Below are 20235 nucleotides of genomic sequence, written 5' to 3' on the forward strand. Positions count from 1 at the left end.
ATAGATGAAAAATATTTCAGGTGTTCACCTTTCTATTTCTTTTTTTTTTCCTTTACAGATCTATGCAGTTAGATCAGTTGTTCCCAACAAAAGCAATAATGAAATAGTCCTGGTGCTACAACAGTTTGATTTTAATGTGGATAAAGCTGTACAAGCCTTTGTGGATGGTAGGTATACCTATGTCCTGGAGCTGAAGATGTTAGAACTAAATATTCCAGATATTCCATATTTTTTTCCTTAAATGAACTGTCAATTCATTATGAGTACTTTAGGTCTCATAAATATGTGCTGGGCTTCACATGATCACACCACTGCACTCTAGCCTAGGTGACAGAGTTAGATCCTGTCTCAAAAAAAAAGGTGCTAGATTTTAAAAACATATAAACATACTCAATAAGAATAGAATTTGGAAGTTATTTTTCTCTCTTTAAGGAAAAAAAAAGTCTTGTTTTCAAGGATGTTGTTTATAGTGCTGCTCATTTCCTTGCCTACCAGTCATTCCAATTTGATATTAAATGTGTCTTTGGCCAGCAGTGACTCATGCCTGTAGTCCCAGCACTTTGGGAGGCCAAGGTGGGCAGATTACTTGAGGCCAGAAGTTCAAGACCAACCTGGGAAACGTGGTGAAACCCTGTCTCTATAAAAAAAAAAAAATTAGCCAGGCATGGTAGTGCATGTCTCAGAGGCTGAAGTGGGAAGATGGCTTGAGCCCAGGAGGCAGAGGTTGCAGTGAGCCAAGATCATGCCACTGTACTCCAGCCTGGATGACAGAGTAAGACCCTGTCTCAATAGTTAAAGAAATAAAGAAATGTGTTCTTTATGTGATGTCATTCTTATGAATGGAGGATAATGCATTTTGGTCCTTATCTGGAAAGCTTCTCCAACCAGCTTAATTCTACTTGGCTTTATGATAGGAATTATTAAACTTGATGCTTATGTAGTCTAAGAGGACTGGTTTATTCTTTAATGTCTTTAGTTTATGATTTTTAGATTGCCAAATTAATGGCAATATCAGTTTATCTTATCCACCTCTAAAATATTTTTGCTTTATTTAAAAGAAATTGTTGTTTAGATAGTCCATTGCCAGAGATGTTACAAAATCTAAAGTCTCAGAAATATGTTTATCCTATAAAGTTACAACATAATGCTTTAGATTTCCGTAAATGATGGGGAAATTCTCCTCTCCTAATCAAATTAAACAAGTTCCAGTTTTGAACAAAGATCTCTGGCTTATTCTTAGTTACCGTGTGTCTTCTGTTCAGGTATTAGTTTCTGTTTTGTAAATATGGGCAAGCTACACATAATCTGTCAAATAAGGTCAAGGAAGACCTGCCAGCACATTTCTCAGTTGTATCCTATTTACGGTTTGTCAAGGACAGTTTGATTTACTTATTTTCCTAGGAGTAGAGTAACCTTCTTGAGTTTCTAAAAGTATAATTGCATTTCAGGGCAAGGTCTTGCAACCAAGCAATATGCTCCCATTCTGCTTGATTCTGATATCAGCAGTCAAGGTGCAAGGTCCTAATTGAATTAGCAAATGATTATCATTCAGTAGACCTATAAGCAAATCCATAGTGCATAACTTTCCTCACTGTTTTTCCCTGGTTCATATACTAACAGATATATAATTTTTATTCACAAGAAGCAAATAGTAGAGAATACAATACTAATCTGACTTTGCAGCATTAGGTGCAGTTTGTCTCAAAACATATTGGGAAATAAGCACATCCTGGGTCAGATACTTTCTCTTCTCAGGTTTTACTTGTGAACATCACTGGCATGGAAAAAAAAGCTTTAGGAAAGGAAAAAGGCTATTTTCCCCATTCTTCCCTACCCCTGCTTGGACTGAGGCCCACCATATTCCCTATCATGAAAGTTTTTATTGCTGAGTGATCTTGATGAGATGCAGTAACTGATGGACTGCCATCAAATCTGTTTGTATTTAAACAGAGCACCTTGCTTGTCCTTCTTGAAATTTTCACCTTCTCAGTGTTGAGATCTCATTAATAAAACTGATTGATTGCTGAGAAGCCTCATGGGAAGTCGTTTTGGTTGAGGAGCAGTAGGAAAACTTGTTTTAAAACCACTGGGTGCCAGGCAGGTGGCTCATGCCTGTAACCCCAGCACTTTGGGAGGTCAAGGCAGAAGGATTGCCAGGAGTTTGAGACCAGCCTGGACAACATGATGAGATACTGTCTCTACAGTTTTTTTTTTTTTTAATTAGCCTAGAGTGGTGGCACATGCCTGTAGTCCCAGCTACAGGCAGGAGGACCAGGTGAACCTGGGAAGTCGAGGCTACAGTGAGCCATGTTTGCACCACTGCACTCCAGCCTAGGCAATAGTGCAAGATTCTGTCTCAAAAAAAAAATAAAAAAAGACTGAGAGTCAAAAATATTTATTAGGAGTCATTTATGAGGCATACAGAAAGCAATATGAGTGGCTGAAAAACTCCAAGCAGTTTCAGGATAATTAAAATTTAATAATAACAGTTTCAAAATCTTCTGTAACTATGGGTATTTCTTCTTCAGAATTAGTCTTTAAAGCTCATTGTCCAAATTACAATGAGAATGTATATCAAAACCTGAAAATTAGAGGACTAATTAAATATGGCAGTTGTGAAAGCAGTAAGCAACTCACCACCATTTGCTGATTAAAATGAATTGAATTTAGCATTTTTAAATTTTAGTTTTATTTAGAAAACTGAAGCATAGCTGTAATAACTGCTCTAATTATTATTAACCAAGACTTACCAAGAAACCTAATGAAAGGGACTTTCTAAATATCTGCAAAAGGAAAATGCTGTGAAACATTAATTCTCTGGACAAATTAGAGAAAGATCACCCAGTTAATAAAAAATCTGAAATATAGCTTACTCTTAGGTGCAGACTTATTATTTCAAGTGCTTGCAACTCAGACAAGTCTAAGAGGGTCATTGAATTGGAAACCTTAAATAGATTGGAATAATTAGCCTGTCTGAACATTAGTCAGAGCCATATGGCCTTCTGCTTATCTAACAGTGACAGTAGACTCAATAATTGGGACCCTACTAATTTGAAATTTATTATAAAGACCAGCCTGAAATTTATCTTTGTTTAGCCAACATACTCCTTGTAGAGATCTATTAGTATATTTAGATTGTATGAAAATGCTTAAAATTGTTAAAAGAACACATTTAAAAGAGCTATCCTCTTTTAGAAATGCTATGCCTATTTATCTGAAAACAACTGGTGTCCTCATTACCAATAATTTGTTATTGAACCTACCTTCAGCACAATTGGAATGAATGAATGAACTTTGTTAGACTATGCAGAAACATGGATTGCAGCTGGCCAGCAATAAAATATTTTTTAATGTCTTGTAATTTAATTAGGCATTTAATTTATATATAATTTAATATAATTAGGTATCTTCTCTGAGTCAGTACAGTTCTACCTATATGTGTAAATGGGATGGACAGAACCTGGGGCCCAACTTTTCACATAATGAACTTTTTTTGGTTTCAAGGTAGAAGCCCTGTAAAGACTACCTCCCATCTCTATCCATGCTAACTCTAGAGAAACTAATATTATAATATGTCTTCCTCATCCCCATGCCAGATGTGAACATATGAGTAGGGAAGGAAAAAGTGAAGAAATGGCTAAACAGGAAGCTGTGATTCACATTGTTAATAATACTCAGAATCCCATATTTGGTTCAGAAGATTATAGGTATTTTTACTCATATATCGAACAGAATAATTTTAATTCTACCTATGGCAACAAGCTGCTGGAAAATTCTCAAGATATATTTCATTTTCCCTAAGATAATATAATGATAAAAAAGTAAGCTTCATGTAGTGAGGCTTAATATTTTGATAAAACCAAGATCATACAGTAAATTAAGTGAAAATCTGGGAAATAAAGGATGAAACTGGCATTTTTATTAAGACAGGATGTATCAAAACAAATGAAAAAGCAAAAAAATTTAAAAACTGCTACCAAGATGGAAAGACAGAGGTGAATTTTGTGTGGTGTTTCATGATGTGAATATTTGTTGAAGATTCTTTGTCTTTATCTAGGCAGTGCAATTCAAGTTCTAAAAGAATGGAATATGACAGGAAAAAAGAAGGTAAGATTAATATTGATTGTAAATTGGTAACATCTTCAATCAAATCCTTCATGGTTGTTATCATTTTAACAAGGCTGCCAATTTTATGCTTCTTTCAAATATGTTAATATACACCCAGAAAGCTTCCAAATTCATGACTCTCGTAAATTACCAGATACTCTCACTACTAATGCCTTTGTTTTCTGCTCAGTGTTTTTAACCTGACCAGGTGTGCTTAGAAGTCCCAGAGTTGTTTTCTTTTTTAAGTATAAAGGGCAGCCCAGCTGGAGAATTCAAAGGATTCAAAACATTAACTTGCCTGAACATATCCTGTAGCACAAAAAAAAATATTAAGGAGTGTTTTAAAGATACTTGAAAAACTCTGAATATATTTTCACATGTTTTTCCACCTGAAAGAATCTGTCCAAGGCTGCTCTGAGATGCTTTTTTGGCTGAATTCTAAGGTAGATCATTAATGAAAGAAGAAGAAAAGAAAATGCCTTAGAACCGTAGTAAGTAAGGGGCCTTCTTGAACACTGGTGTACTACTCTTTGAGAACAAAGGGAAGGGGATTTTACTGTGTCCCATTCAAATTGGTTTGCTTTCTTGTGGAGTCACAAAGGGCCTGGGATTTCTGGGAGCTCCTGAGCTGTGTCTGTGCATACACACTCGCAAAACTGTGCCGCTCCTTTCAAGGTAACTGTTCCACTCATTCCTGCTATGGCACAGCAAGGCCTGTATTTTGGTTTTCCCAGGATATAGTATGCCAGTCTATTGCTTCCCATGGGGGAAGATCACAGGCCTGCAAAGCAGATTCTGAACAAACAATAACACAGTATTACTTTCATAAAACCCGAAGATTACTGAAATTACAGGAATCATCCTTTCCTGTTTTTTCTCCTCCTAGTGTCATGTAGAATAGGAAAATTATGAGATTTTTTTTTTAACCTTTGTATGCCAGCATCTTTGACAATCTCTGCTTATCTTTAATCATAGCTTCCCAGGTCTCTGTGTGAGTTGAACATGATTTGCAAGTGATTGAAAGGCAGTATTTAAGACTTACATGGAAAAATTTCAAAAGTATGGTTCGGGTATTAGATTTTTCTGAAGTGAAAAAAAGAGCAGACAGCAGCTGCAGACCCAACTCATTACTGAGTCTCCCTCCTAGAGGTTGAAAAGGAAAATGGTCTCCCAGCCGAGTAGATGTGAGGCTTAAGAGCCAGAAGCTACTGCGGGTATTTGGGGGGAATAAGTGCCACTGGCCTATATTTCAACCTGGGACACACCTCTCACCTAGGAGAGCACTTACCAGGGCATGATTGTGGTTCCAAAGGAAAAGAGAGCAAGGAGGAGAATTGAGAAGAGGAAACAGTTACTTTTTACTTCTTTTCTAAATGTGTTGAGGAATGAAGACAGGCTATGTTCAGCTGGTACTCACTCATTCAGGAGGTGGGACAGGGTCTTCCTTATGAGTCAGGTGTCTGTTCCGATTGGCCGGCGCTGGTACCATACTGCTTGTTAAGCACGTTGAATATCAACTGGGTACAAAACAACATCAAGTCAAGCATACAACATAATTAGGAACAACATCTTAATTTTCTTGATATTCTTATGTATTCACCATTAGGGCATTTTAGGAGAGATATAGTAAAACTCTACATTTTAGACTCCTGTAATATTGGATATCTAAAAAATTTCAGTTGTATAAAATTCAGGGTAGTGCTATTTCAAAGTAAATTAAATGAAGCCTTGTAATGCTGTTCAGCTAGCAGCCGAGAGGTCTAGGGGCTTTTGCACCAAAAAAGGGGGACTTATGTCAGTTTGCCATTACCTTGAAGCTGTTGTCTGCTCCAGGTGAAATAATCATGAGGATGGCAGGGCAGGTAGCTCATGCCTACAATCCCAGCACTTTGGGAGGCAGAGGTAGGAGAATCACTTGAGCCCAGAAGTTGGAGACCAGCCTGAGCAATATAGGGAGACCCTGTATCTACAAAAAAATTTTTTTTTAAATGCTGCATGTGGTGGTGCATGCCTTAGTAACAGCTACTCAGGAGGCTGAGGTGCGAGGATCCCTTACGTTCAGGAGGTTGAAGCTGCAGTGAGCTGTGATCATGCCACTGCATTCCAGCCTGGGTGACAGAGCCAGAGTGAGACCTTGTTAAAAAAAAAAAAAGATGGGGATGCTTATGGATCCTGTGGCTACCTGAGACTTCCTAGACAATGGCAGCAATTCCAGGAATCTCCGAGTTGATTAGTTTCTGTTTCAGAGACCCAACCTGGACATTAACAACCTACCTTCTGTGCCCTCATTTTACAAGAAATTGCCTGCCTTTTCCCTAGCAGTTCTCCCCTTTACCTCTCCTACTCCCCAGCAGATATGAACCTTAGTATGCTCCTTGCCTCCCCAGCATTCACCACTTTGAGATGAAAGCTACTCCCCAGTGGCAGGATAACTGAAATCAAGTTTTTTCAGGACGGTTATCACAAGATTTTATTATAGAGCCTCAAGTTGCTCAAATATTTAAGCAGCTATTTAAGCCATTCCTCTTGGTTTTTTCTTCCTTTTATTGGAACTTTCATGTTTATTGTGTTTATAAGGTGAAAGTTTATACAACTTACTGTAAGAAAGAAGATATTTAAATTAATTTGGGTGGTTAATAAAGGTGTAAATATTCTTCATCCAGTCTATTAGAAGAGCCAAGAACCAAAAAAGATAATGTATCTAATTTTCATCTCTGAGATTCACCTTATATTTCAAGAGTCTGAACTGAATATTACTTTCTCATTTGTTTCTCATTCTAGAACAATAAAAGAAAAAGAAGCAAGTCCAAGCAGCATCAATGCAACAAAGATGCTAAAGACAAAGTGGAGAGGCCTGAGGCAGGGTCCCTGCAGCCACTGCCACCGCAGATTCAAAATGGGCCCATGAATGGCTGTGAGAAGGACAGCTCCTCCATGGATTCTACCAACGAGAAACCAGCCCTTAACCCTCGTGAGAAAAAGATCTCAATACTTGAGGAACCTTCAAAGGCACTTCGTGGGGTCACAGGTCAGTAATGCTTAAGTAAAATTGCTTAGCTTAGGAAGACATAGATGAAAAGAGCACAAAGGGAGCTCATTGGGTTGATTCTGTTGAAAATAGAAGGTTGTTTTTCTGCAGTGTGTACGATTCAGCCTTCTGGAAGCCAGGATAGGGGGTGAAGAGGAATTAACAGGGCAGAGAATAAATGCTCAATCTAGCAGTACATCAAGTCAGAGGATTTTTTTCTCTCTCTTTTTTTCTTTCTTTCTTCTTTTTTTTTTTTTTTTAGGCTGGAGTGCTGTAGTGTGATCATGGCTCACTGCAGCTTCAGCCTTGAATTCCTGGACTCAAGTGGTCCTGCCTTGGACTCCCAAAGTGCTGGGATTACAGGCGTGAGCCATCATGCCTGGCCTGTCAGATGGTTTTTTGAAATGGAAATTCTAGTTTAAAGAAATATTCTATATAGATACTTTTGCTAGAATTCACCTGGAGTAGTGAAGGAATAATTAATGACGAAAAGAAATGTTATTAAATGTTTTCCTTTTTAAAGGGCAGACCAAATTATTTGAACTGCTAGTATTTTTTATATGATGTGACAGAACATAATCTTCCAGGGTGTTAGAATCTGGAACATTAATTATTTGTACTATAACTATAAATTTATTCATCTTTAAAAGACCACTTCCTAATCTACTATTTGACTTTGGGTGCCTCATTTCTTCTCTAGGGTCCCATTTCCTTTCTGAAAAATAAGGAAACTGTATTGGAATCTACTAGATCAGTGCTTCTCAATACTATCTGACCCAATGCCCTGTTTTTAGAACAAATCTTAAAATAAAATTCATGCATAATATAACCTACCTAGAAACAGATTTTCAGTAAATAAAAATATAAGAAATTCAGGAAGTATTAAAATAGAAAGCTCAATAAATAGGCCAGATTTTCACACCCACTTATAATGAATCACTTTGCAATTAAATGAAGTAAGGCAGTAGTCAGTTGGATATTGTGGACACTGTTTTTTTTAGATTTGACATGTACAGTAAGAGCTCAATAAGTATATTTGTATGTAACACGGACTCTCTGTGAATGCACCTGCTGCAAATGCAGTCTGACTTCAGGTAATGGGTGTCATCTCTAATATCATGACTGCTGATGTGGTTTTCCACTTGGTGAAAAATTCTTAGTCAAGTTCTAAACATCATAAAGTACCATCTTCCTTTAATTTATGTAATAGTTGAATCCTGGAAATCCAAGCAAATGTTGGAAATCCATAGCAAAACTGTCTAGACTCACATAATTATATATATTTGTAAATAATCATGAATGTCCAGGAGAACATGAGAAAGTTCAGGACACAGGACAATTCTTTGTTGTGTAGGACATTCCCAGGATAGCAAGTCATCTAGCATCCTGCCCCCCAACCCCACCCCCAACACACAATCATTTTGCTAACTTTTAAAAATGCCCCCTCAGTTTTTCAAAATGCCTCCTAAAAGGTGGTAGATCCCTTGATGAGAACCACTACACTAGTTGACCCTCAAAGTCCTTCTAGTTATAAAATTCTGAGTTTATTGAACCGGGTGCCTTTTTAAACTCTCCTTGTATTCAAAGCACTCTGCTAGATGCCACAGTAGATTCAGAAAAAGATGTGATATGGTCTATGCCCTGATGGAATCACATTCTGATATCCTTGAAGAGAAGGCTATAGGTCCTCTGGTGAGTTTAAGGTTTAGGGAAGAGAGGTGCTGCATCTAACTCAGTGATCCTGGGAGATTTCCTGGGAGCACTGGATATTAAAGGAACAAGAGAACTGAGGTGGTAAAAAGGGCTTGGAGGTTAGAGAGAAGTAAGGAGAACTTTACTGAGTGCCCTGACGGACTGCTGAATGTGACACAGTGCTAGCCTCTGACAAACCAAAGATGAGTAAGACACATCCATGCCTAAGAAAATTTCAGTCTAGCAGAAAAGATAGAAGTGCAAACAGAAAATCAAATGGTGACATGAACCAAATCAGGGTGGCAGTGAGAAGGCATTGGCATGCTCCATAATGCACTAGTAAGTTCTTAAATTGTTCACAAAGCACAAATATTCTTCCAGAAACACATTTCCTAACAACTCCACTAATAGTCCTGAAATTCATATCATCCTTATTTACTTCATGATGGTTTCCTAAAACCAAACGATGACAACAACAAAAATAACCTATTTTATTTTGAATCTGAATTCTCCAGGAATTTTTTAATTCAGTTTTCACTGCCTGCAATTTTGAGACTATTTTGATTTATAGTCAGAGCAAGAGAAAGAAATTAAATAATCGAGTGGCAGATTCCCAACTTTAGTTATTACTGCTTTCACATGAATTACTTTCAAAATCTAATTACTCAAGTTGCCATTTTTATATCAATCATAGACTAAAAGCTTAGCATGTATACATTTTCATTTACTTATAATTTATACCTTCTTCATAAAACAATATCAGTAACTCTATGAAGTGTAAGACATTAAAGCAAATTCGATGTAGAAGTGCTTTCCTTCCCAGTGGACAGCCACCTTGAAAGTTAAGTACCCACCAGGGGAGTGGGTACAAGGGGGCTTTTGGAAACCCTAACGTGAAACTTTCCGTAAAGAATCCTTTTTTGCACGAAGAGTGATCCCATTCTCCCTTCTGTTTTGTAAGAAGGCACTGAGGTGTGTTAGTATTACTTGTTAATGTCACTGATTAATTACAAATATCTCTGCAATAAATTTTTCTCTTAAAGAATAAATGAGGCAGGTGTGATAGCTCACACTTGTCATCCCAGCACTTTGGGAGGCTGAGGCAGGAGGATTGCTTAAGCCCAGAAATCCAAGACCAGCCTGGGCCACATGGCGAAACCCCATCTCTACAAATAATACAAAAATTAGCTGGTCCTGGTGGTTCACGTCTGTAGTCCCTGCTACCCAGGAGGCTAAGGTGGGAGGATCACCTGAGCCCAGGAGGTTGAGGCTGCAGTGAACTGTAATCATGCCACTGCACTCCAGCCTGGGTGGCAGAGTGAGACCCCTCCAAAAAAAAAAAAAAAAAAGAAGAAGAAATTATGGTAATGGAAGGTTAGTAGATGTTCTTGCAAAAGGATGCAAATTCTCCTTCTTTGCCCTTAACTTCATTAGCAGCCCACTTATTATTGTAAATTTTTAAATGAATTTTTAGCTACAGTAATCTGCCCTTATCCTTGGAAGATAGGTTCCAGGACCCCTAGTGAATGCCTGAAATAATGTACACTGTTTTTTTCCTATACTGTACTATACTATACTGTGCTAAAATTTAATTTATTAATTAGGCTGGGCACAGTGGCTCATGCCTGTAATCCTAGAACTTTGGGAGGCCAAGGTGGGCAGATCACAAAGTTAGGAGTTAGAGGCCAGCCTAACCACCATCGTGAAACCCTTTCTCTACTAAAAATACAAAAAGTAGCCGGGCATGGTAGCAAGTGCCTGTAATCCCAGTTACTTGGGAGGCTGAGGCAGGAGAATTGCTTGAACCTGGGAGGCAGAGGTTGAAGTGAGCTGAGATCGTGCCACTGTACTCCAGCCTGGGAAACAGAATGAGACCCTGTCTCAAAAAAAAAAAAAAAAAAAAAGAGAGAGAAAGAGAGAAAAAAAAAAAAAAATATATATATATATATGCATTAGGCACAGTAAAAGATTAAAAATAACCAATAATAAATAGAACAATTATAGCAATATACTGGTCTCTTTCTTGCTCTCTCTCTCTCAAAATATCTTATTGCACTATAAGCATCCTTATTGTGCTGATGTGAAATGATAAAATGCCTGTGTGATGAGATACGATAACACTCAATCTGATCACCAAGATAGCCAGTAAAGTGATGAGTGGGCAGGTATCGTGTATGGCATGGATACTGTGGACGAAGGCAAGATCATATCCTGGGTGGGACAGAGTGAGATGGTACAAGATTTCATCACACTACTCAGAACAGTATGAAACTAACAACTTAATGAGTTGTTTATTTCTGGAATTTTCTGTTTACTATGTTTGGGCTGCAGTTGACTGTGGGTTACTGAAACTGTGAATAAGGAAGGACTATTGTAGTTAGATTTTCCTGCCCCAGAATTATGAAGGTTCATCAGAAAGTTGATGCCAAAACTATCTAATGGCTTTAAAATGCTTGCTCAATCTACTGGCAATTGCGAGAGCTCTAACAGGTAGTTCACAGATGAGTGTTAGACTGTAGACGCTTTGCACCCCATTTTGAGTAGAATGTTTGGAACTAGAAAGGATAAGAGGGAAGCTTTAATCCTGGCTCCCCACTTTATAACTGAAGAAACTAAGACTCCTGGTTGAGAAGGTGAGAGGATAACCCTCTTGAACTCTCTGCAGTTTGCAAAAGGCTGACTCAAATCCATGTAATTTTATTATGTAGTGGAGAGTTACTGCTAAAACCATGGGCTCCCTAACTCCTAAAAAAATGTGTAATTGAAAAGTTAGAAAAAAGTCACAATAACAAAGCCATATAATGATATTCTGTACTTGAGTGACTTCACAGCATAATCCTAAAAGAAATCTCCAAGCTACTATAGTGGATCATTTATCAAGCCCTCCAATAATGGAACTAGCTCAACAAAGGCTGCCCTGAATGCCCCACTGGGCAGGAGGCTGTGAACATGTGGGATGCATGTTTTATCTTTTTATAACACCTTGACATTCAGGATCTCTCTTTTTTAAAGTCTTAAACAGAATCATTTTTTTGGTAGGGGAAAAGTTAGCTTTAAGATATATGCAGGTGGCTCAGGGGTGTTAGTGTGACTTCCTACATGAAAAATCACCACCAAAAGCATCATCATTTCAGGCTGTAAATATAGCACTGTCAAGTGGGACAATGCTGTGTGTCAGCAGATAGCTTAGAAGTTTAGGGGTATGTTTTAAGCCTGAGAGTAGTTTTTTCTGTATCTCAGAATTTTTAATAACAGCTCAAATTGGATCTTTTATATAATCCAATCAAAATCATCCTGGGCTCAAATACAAAGTCAGGCAAAAGAGTATAGCAAGCGGGTGCAGGGGCTCACAGCTGTAATCCCAGCACTTTCAGTGGCTGAGGCGGGAAGATCACTTGAGGCTAGGAGTTCAAGACCAGCCTGGGGAGCATAGCTAGATCTCATCTGTTTAAAAAAAAAAAAAAAAGTAGCTGGGTATGGTGGCTCATGCCTGTAGTCCCAGCTACTTGGGAGGTTGAGGTGGGAAAATCCTTTGAGCTGAGGAGTTTGGGGCTGCAGTGAGCTATGATTGTGCCACTGTACTGTAGCCTGGGCTACAGGGCAAATTCTTTTCTCAAAAAATATATATGTATACACATATATATGTATATATTTTACTAAATATTTATTTACTTTTAGTGAAAAAATATATATTATTTTTAATATATATTTTATATATTTATATATATTTTAGTAAAATACATATATTTTACTAAAAGTGCCAAGAATAATACTTTTTTCAAAGACTCTATCTAAATATCTAAAGCACATTGTGACCTTATGGTCTAATTTTGCTAAATGTTCCTCCTGCCCTATATATTTTTTTGAGTCTCATAAGCTAAAATTTCTAGCATTTACTTGTCTTCACTTAGGCCAAAATAGAAATTCAGAGTCCTTTCTTTCCCCCACTGGACACAGTTCCCATTGAATAGGAAATGAGCAGGACTGTGGGCCATCAGCAGCTTCCCAGAGATAAACTCTGGGGCAGGGCTTTCCCTTTCTTGCATTCCTCTTGCTGACCCAGCAGCCGTCCTTTATGTTGCCTCTTCATGTAAAGCATCCTGGGAAGCCAAGTCTTCCATTCCTGTTCCTTGGAACAAAAAGCTCCATGCCATGGTTGCTGACCTACCTGAGCCGGACTGTACAGCCTGTCCTGTACTGCAGAGCAGGAACAGCCCTGCGTTTTTACCTTTGCAATGGAGATTCTGCGTTAGGGCACAGCACCTGCACGGAGCTGCTTTCTCATCCTCAAGTGAACTGAACCAAATGTCAGAGAAAGGATCCTGTGCCTTTAGAATGTCAGGTGCTCCCCCTCATTTGTGCTTCCTGTAACGAACAACAACAAAAACACCCCACCACCATTTCACAGTATTATTATGTTAGGAGGTTTGCCACAGGTTGTTCAAGTAGATTTTTTTATGTTGCTGTTGGTCCTGGCCTCAAGATTACCTCCCCTGCTTCACTAAGCCCTACATTGGACCAGAGGATTAGCAAAGATCAGCAAAAAGAAAGCAGCCAGCTTAGAACTTTAATAGTAAAAGTCAAATGTGTATATTCTAGGATTTCAGCAGTGCCAGCTCTCAAATGGAAGCAATATGATATCACAGCTAAGAACCAGGGCTTTAGCATTAGACATGTTTGGTTTCAAATCTTGGCCTCGTTACTTATGAGGCGTGTGACCCTGAATAGGTTAACCACTCTGCATCTCACTTTCCTTATCTGCAAAATACAGAATATTCCTCCACTTTGCAAGATTATGGTGAGCAGTAAACGAGATACATAAAGTGATTAACTCAGCATCTGGAACAGGGTAGACCCTCTTATCATTCATTTATCCTTTGAGCAAATATTTTTAAGCATCCAGCATGTGTCAGGAATTCTTTTACAGGAAGCGAACAAGACAACAAACGTTTTGCTCTTGGGAAGTTTATGTTCTTTAAGGTGGAGGGGATGGGGAGAAGCAATGGATAATAAACCAGAATACAACTAAGTTACCAATGTAATTCTAGACTGTACTAAATGTTATAAAGGCAGCATCTAGAAGGGCAGCTGGGGAGTATGCGTGTGCAGTGATTTCATAGAAGATCCTGCCGTGATGTGTCGGGAGACATTGAAGCTAAGATCCCAGTGCTTCAATTCAGGCTTTCTCATGCCAAGTTATAGGTTTGCATAACCAGTGTTTTATTTAAACTTTTATTAAGTATTTTACCTGAAGCCCCTGTAGAATTATAACCATAGGTTTTTACTATTTTTTTATTATAGCTCTAATACTCTCTATATATCTGTATCTATATAGCTGATGTTAAGTACTGTCATATGAACATGCATTTTTGAAGTTTATATTTTGGTCAGGCACAGTGACTCATGCCTGTAATCCCAGCACTTTGGGAGATCAAGGTGAGAGGATCACTTGAGGCCAGGAGTTCAAGACTAGACTGGGCAACATTGTGAGAGCTGGTTCTATTAAAAAAGAAATGTAAAAATTAGTGGGGCGTGGTGGTCCTTGCCTATAGTCCCAGCTACTTGCAGAGCTGAGGTGAGAAGATCACTCAAGCCCAGAAGGTCAAGGCTGCAGTGAGCCATGATTGCACCACTGCACTCCAGCCTGCATAACAAAGCGAGACCCTGCCTCAAAAAATAATAAATAAAAATAAAGTTTATATTTTAAAGCGCATAATTACTGTTCTCACTCCTCTTTAATTATTATTTTAGCATCTAAATACGTGATATTAATTCCCATTGATAGTGGTGTTTTTCTCAGCCTCAACCTCAGCTTCATGTAACTCGGTATCCTGCTTCCTTTCTCTATATATGATAAAGCAGAAAGAGACAGACGTAGACGCAGGATGTAGTGACACGAGGGCACAGGAAACATAAAACCTCTTAGGTATTTTTCTGTCACCTGGGCAGAGTGAAACCCAAAGCCCGCTCTCTTCTCTTTCTCATTCAAAAAGAATTTTCGCTGCAACTGTACAGCAAAAACATAAAACTCTTCACCTCTGAATAGCTGATACCTTTATAACTTCCCACCCATGTCTTGTTATGGTGATTTCAGTTACAAACAGACTTAATAAGTGGAATGTACTGCTTACAAAGATCAAAAGGCTTTCAAAAAATATTTTTTTAGATATTTTTGAACAAAGATGTAAATGTTTCTATTAAAATGCAATAAGATGGAAACTCCATTTCCTCTGATGTGATTATTATGCATTGTATACCCATATCAGAATATCTCAAGCACCCCATAAATATATAAACCTACTATGTGCCCACAAAAATTAAAAATTAAAAAAAATTTTTTAATGCAGTAAGAATTAAATCTGTTTTACAAAGAAATAAGACAGTGGAAAAAATCAAGTTATTTGGCCTACTTTGTGTTATTGACAACTTAGTCCATTGGCTTTATTACCTTTTCATATTTATTTATATATTATTATATATAATAATATACATATATATTAAATCTATGAAGGTATTAGTGACATATGAGATCTTGTAAAGACAGTGAATGTAAATAAAACTAAAGATGTTATTCCAGTTGAAAAGTTACCACCTTTAAGCCCTCTGAGCTGATCAAGCTTCATAGGATTTGAATGAAATAATAAAGTCTATCTGTATTTGATAAAGACATGAAAAGGCAGAACTGACTTTGTGTCTGCTGCATAAACTTGTCTGTTTTGGTCTCTATTCCAAAGTTAATTGTTTCCCCCGAATTTCTGTTAATTACCCTGTCATGTAAAGATAGAAGAATGATGAAACATGCAAATCATAGTGTATAATTATGAGAGAACAGTTTTCTTAGCCTGGGAAACATGGCAAACCTCATCTCTACAAAAAATTACAAAAATTAGCTGAGCATGATAGCAAACGCCTGTAGTCCCAGCTACCCGGGAGGCCGAGGTGGCAGGAACACTTGAGCTGGGGATCGAGGCTGCAGTGAGCCATGATCACACTGCCGCACTTCATCCTGGGTGAAAGAACAAAACCCTGTCTCAAAAAAAAAAAAAAAAAAAAAAAAAAAAAACAGGAAGGCCGTACGCTATGGTTCCTGCCTATAATCCCAGAACTTTGGGAAGCCAAGGCAGGCAGATCAACCAAAGTCGGGAGTTTGATAGCAGACTGACCAACATGGAGAAACACCATTTCTACTAAAAATACATAATTAGCTGGGCATGGTAGTACATGACTGCAATCTTAGCTACTCAGGAGACTGAGGCAGAATCACTTGAACCCAGGAGGCAGAGGTTGCGGTGAGCCAAGATTGCGCCATTGCACTCCAGCCTGCGCAACAAGAGCAAATCTCCAAAAAAGAAAAAGGAGTTTTCTTGAGGCTTCATCACTAGACCAGTATTCGGTAACATCTTCAGAGTTACCTTAACTCCCTGTCTCCATTCTTCACTTCCCTCTCTTTCATCACCTCATTGTTAGGGCTTTTAGCCTCATCTCTCCAAATAAACTGCTCTAGGTAAACTGTGCTAGGTAAGTTTAGCAATGGCCTCCATGTTATTGAATCTAGCCGCCATTTAAAATTTCTTTTTTTCAGCAGTATTCAGCATTGTTGACCACTGTATTCTTAAGAGCTCTATCCTTTCCCTGTGGTTTCTGTGGCATGACACTCTCCTGATTGTGTCCCACTGTCTTTATTGCTTCCTCTCTGTTTCCTTTGGAGGTCATTCTTCTTTACCTTGCTGTTAAATTGCTGCAGCTCCTCAGGGCTTGATCTTAGGTCTCATATCTTGATCTCATATCTCCTTGATGATATAAAGCTACACACTCTCTTTAGATTATTTCAGCCATACTCTAGGTTTAATTATGTAAGATGGCACTCAAACTCATCTTCCTAGTTCAGGCTACACTCTAATCTCCAGACTCTTCTTTGACATTTTCACTTGGCTGTTTCAAAGCCCTTCAACAGCATGCTCAAAACAAACTCGTGAGCTCCCTTACCAGTCATGGCTGTCTTTTAGTGTTCCTGATCCTAGTGCATCAACTATCCAGTTGTGCAAGCCAGAAATCTAGTCATCAGTCACGACATCTCTCTCTTTCTCACTCCCCATTTCCAATCTATTCCCATTTCCTGTTGGTTTTCATTTCTATGTATTTCTAGAATTCATTCATTGCTCACCCTCTTCCCCTGCCTTCACACCAAATCTACCATCCTCACTTGCCTGCACTGCAGCAGTACTCCACTCATTAATCTCCTGGCACTTACCCTTGTTCCTCTGTAAATCATTCTCTATCCTGTAATCTTTTCAAAACACAATCTGACCTCTTATGATAAAGACCAGAAGACTTACCCTGGCCTACAAGCCCAGCATAATCTGGCCTCTGTGTCCCACTCCAGCCTCTTTGCCTGGCACATCCCTTCTTGCCCTTTCTACTTTAGCCCTCATACTGGCCCTGAGTATCAGTCAAGATCAAGTCAGAAGATAGGAACCATACTGATTATTTGAATAGGAGACATGTAATGTAAAGCATTGTTAACTAAAACAGTAGGAGGTTACTAACTACTAGAGGGTATAAATGAGGACCACAAGGTGTCCACATGTAGCATGAGAGCAATTACTCTATCTACACTGAGGAGAATCAGACAGTAAAGGAACTAAGTACTGGGAAGGCCCCCAAGCCAAGACTGAGATTCTGACCTGATCAGAGAAGGTGTGTGGCTACCAGAGGAACAGGCAGCCTTGCAGCGGTGAAGAAACTTGCCAAAGGGCATGGACTGAGTTGAGGCTGCCATTGCCAGAGGGTGTAGATCAATTGGAGCTGCTCAAAGCCACTGATAGTGGTGGGAGATGGGGAAAGGAACATGGCATGAGGATGTAGTTGGAGCTCCTCTGCATGGCTGCTGAGTTCCTGTGAATAATAATTAACAATAATAATAATTGAGGTCCAGAACCCTGAAGAAAGGTATACTTCTGTTCTTATAGCCTTGCAGAGTCACTGTATTGCCATCTGCTGATACCAAAGTTAACATTCTGCTAGCTGGCAGAAAAGAATTGTTTACAAGGTCCAGCTCTGATATCACAAATTAGGGCAAGAAGAGCAGATCTGGAGCCAAGAGACACTATAACTTGATAACTGGTGCACAATGCTTTCTTCCCTACAAATGTAGTCATTGCTTGAAATACAATTTCCTGCCCTTTTCAACTAGTTATCTCATGTGATTTCAGATGAGATTATTTAAATCTCAGCTTAGGTGTTACTTCCTTGGGGAATTCTTTCTTGATATCCCCAGGTCAAATATGCCAGTACGGATTTCAGAACACTATGTGCTTTTCTTTCCTGACACCACAGTTGCAATTTTTCATTTGCTTGTATGGTGGTTTGATTTATACATCTTCCTATTAAACTGCAAGTTCTGTAAAGACAGAGACCACATCTATCTTTCATTACCATTGTATTTCTGGGGCCTGGAGCAATAATGGACACTCACACAATCTTTTCTCATGATTTCTGTTGGATATTAATGATAAATACATCTGAAGGAGTATAGGTTAATTAAATTTTTGTAAGTTGCTATGTTGCGTTTTGAAGGTAATCATGGATTTTGTGTTTCTGGGTTTAAAAAGGCTTTATACTAATTGAGAAAATTTGAAAATTCAGTAAGTTTTGAGGCAAAAAAATGAAACTATCCTACCTCCCAGAAACAACCACTGTTAAATTTAATTTCAGAATTTTTAAATGCACAGATATGTAGATTATTAAAAATCATATTAAACAGCATGTGAACCTTTGTATTCTGCTTTTTACTTAACGTAAGATTATGAACATTATATAATATCATTAAATGTTCTTTAAAAACATGATTTAAATATCTGCATTGTATTTATATGAATATGCCATGTGCCATATTTCTTTTAATTATTCCCAAACTATTGTCCATATGAATTGGTTTTTTTTTCTTTTTTCTTTTCTTTTTTTTTTTAGACAGGCTGGAGGACAGTGACATGATCTTGGCTCACCACAACCTCTGCCTCCCAGGTTCAAGTAATTCTTGTGCCTCAGCCTTCCAGGTAGCTGGGGTTACAAGCGCCTGCTACCATGTCCAGCTAATTTTTGTATTTTTAGTAGAGATGAGGTTTTGCCGTGTTGTTCAGGCTGGGCTCGAATGCCTGACCTCAGGTGATCTGCTCACCTCAGCCTCCCAAAGTGCTGGGATTATAGGCATGAGCCTCCAGTATTTGGTTTTATAAACAATATTATAGTGAACATCTCTTGTATATAGATTTGTGTGAACAACCATGATTATTTCCTTAGCATATATTCTTAGAAGTAGAATTACTGGGTTCAAAGGGTATGAATCGTTGTTAAGTTATTAATATATTACCATCCAGAAAGGTCATACTAATCTCATTGTTTTTACTTGTAAAACTGATTAGTAGGGGGATGGAACTTTTTAAGAAGTTTAATTTCCATTTATATTTCTTTTTTGTAAATATTCAGGAACACAAAGATCAATTACCAAAGAACCACCAATTATATTATCAGGTATCAGGTCTCATAAAACACCATTATATTCACATAAGTACTTTTTAAAGAATGATAACATGCTTTAAGTAGCATAGATGTTAGCAATTTTAGACATAATTTTACAACAACAAGGTTATACTTTATCAATTTTTTTCCAAATAGAATTATTTTACAATACATACTCAGATCAGATGATGTGCTTTGCTGCAATCACCTGTGTATAGGAGACGATGAAACCATATTAACTCAAAGGGTTAAACTAATTTTAGAAAATATTATGTTTAATACATTCCTTAAAGTTAGACTTGAATTCTTAAAGTTAGATTTGAATTCTTTCTTCAGTCTACTTATAAGTACATTAAACTTTCACTAAAAAGTAAAAACTAAAGAGGAAAACAGGTTTTTCAGAAACTTTCAAATTTGAATACATACATAGCTATACATACATAATGAAAACTTTTTGAATCTAAGTTCATATATTTTCCCCAAGAGGAGGGCTTGTTTTCTTTGGCACTGCTAACAAAAACAACCACCACAATTCATTTAATGTATAAAATAAATCAAATGAAGGACAAGTAAAATATGTAAGTTGATACTAAGAGTTAGTAACCAGAAAGCTGATAGTTTTCAGTGTCGGCAAGAGTTAAATATGAGAACAATTAATTGCAGGTGCCGCAACTGAGTGTAAATGGTACAACTTGACTGAAAAGTAATTTGACAAAGCATATCAAGAACTTTTCAAGGAAAAGAAAGGCATGAATTTTTATTGTCTTCATAACAAATTTCCTTAAATTATAGTAAAGAAATTTTGAAATGTAGAAATCCACAATACTGAAAAAAATGAAAAAGGGGCGTCAGTTTCTACAAGAAGGGAAGTAGATGGAAGGGGCTTTATT

The 20235-nt window shown here is 37.8% G+C and overlaps 1 protein-coding gene across 21 annotated transcripts in view; it reads left to right on the forward strand.

The window, feature by feature from the left end:
- The window catches only part of SPATS2L (spermatogenesis associated serine rich 2 like), a 171651-nt gene that overhangs the window by 106640 nt on the left and 44776 nt on the right, over window positions 1–20235 (forward strand). For all 21 annotated transcript variants that reach the window (XM_035305244.3, XM_035305245.3, XM_035305247.3 and 18 more), the window contains 3 exons: window positions 59–167; window positions 4058–4107; window positions 6889–7135. In XM_035305244.3, coding sequence (XP_035161135.2) covers window positions 59–167; window positions 4058–4107; window positions 6889–7135 — 406 coding nt within the window. The remainder of the gene's footprint in view (window positions 1–58; window positions 168–4057; window positions 4108–6888; window positions 7136–20235) is intronic.

The sequence above is a fragment of the Callithrix jacchus genome, chromosome 6, assembly GCF_049354715.1.
Source record: "Callithrix jacchus isolate 240 chromosome 6, calJac240_pri, whole genome shotgun sequence".
Classification (NCBI taxonomy): Eukaryota; Metazoa; Chordata; class Mammalia; order Primates; family Cebidae; genus Callithrix; species Callithrix jacchus.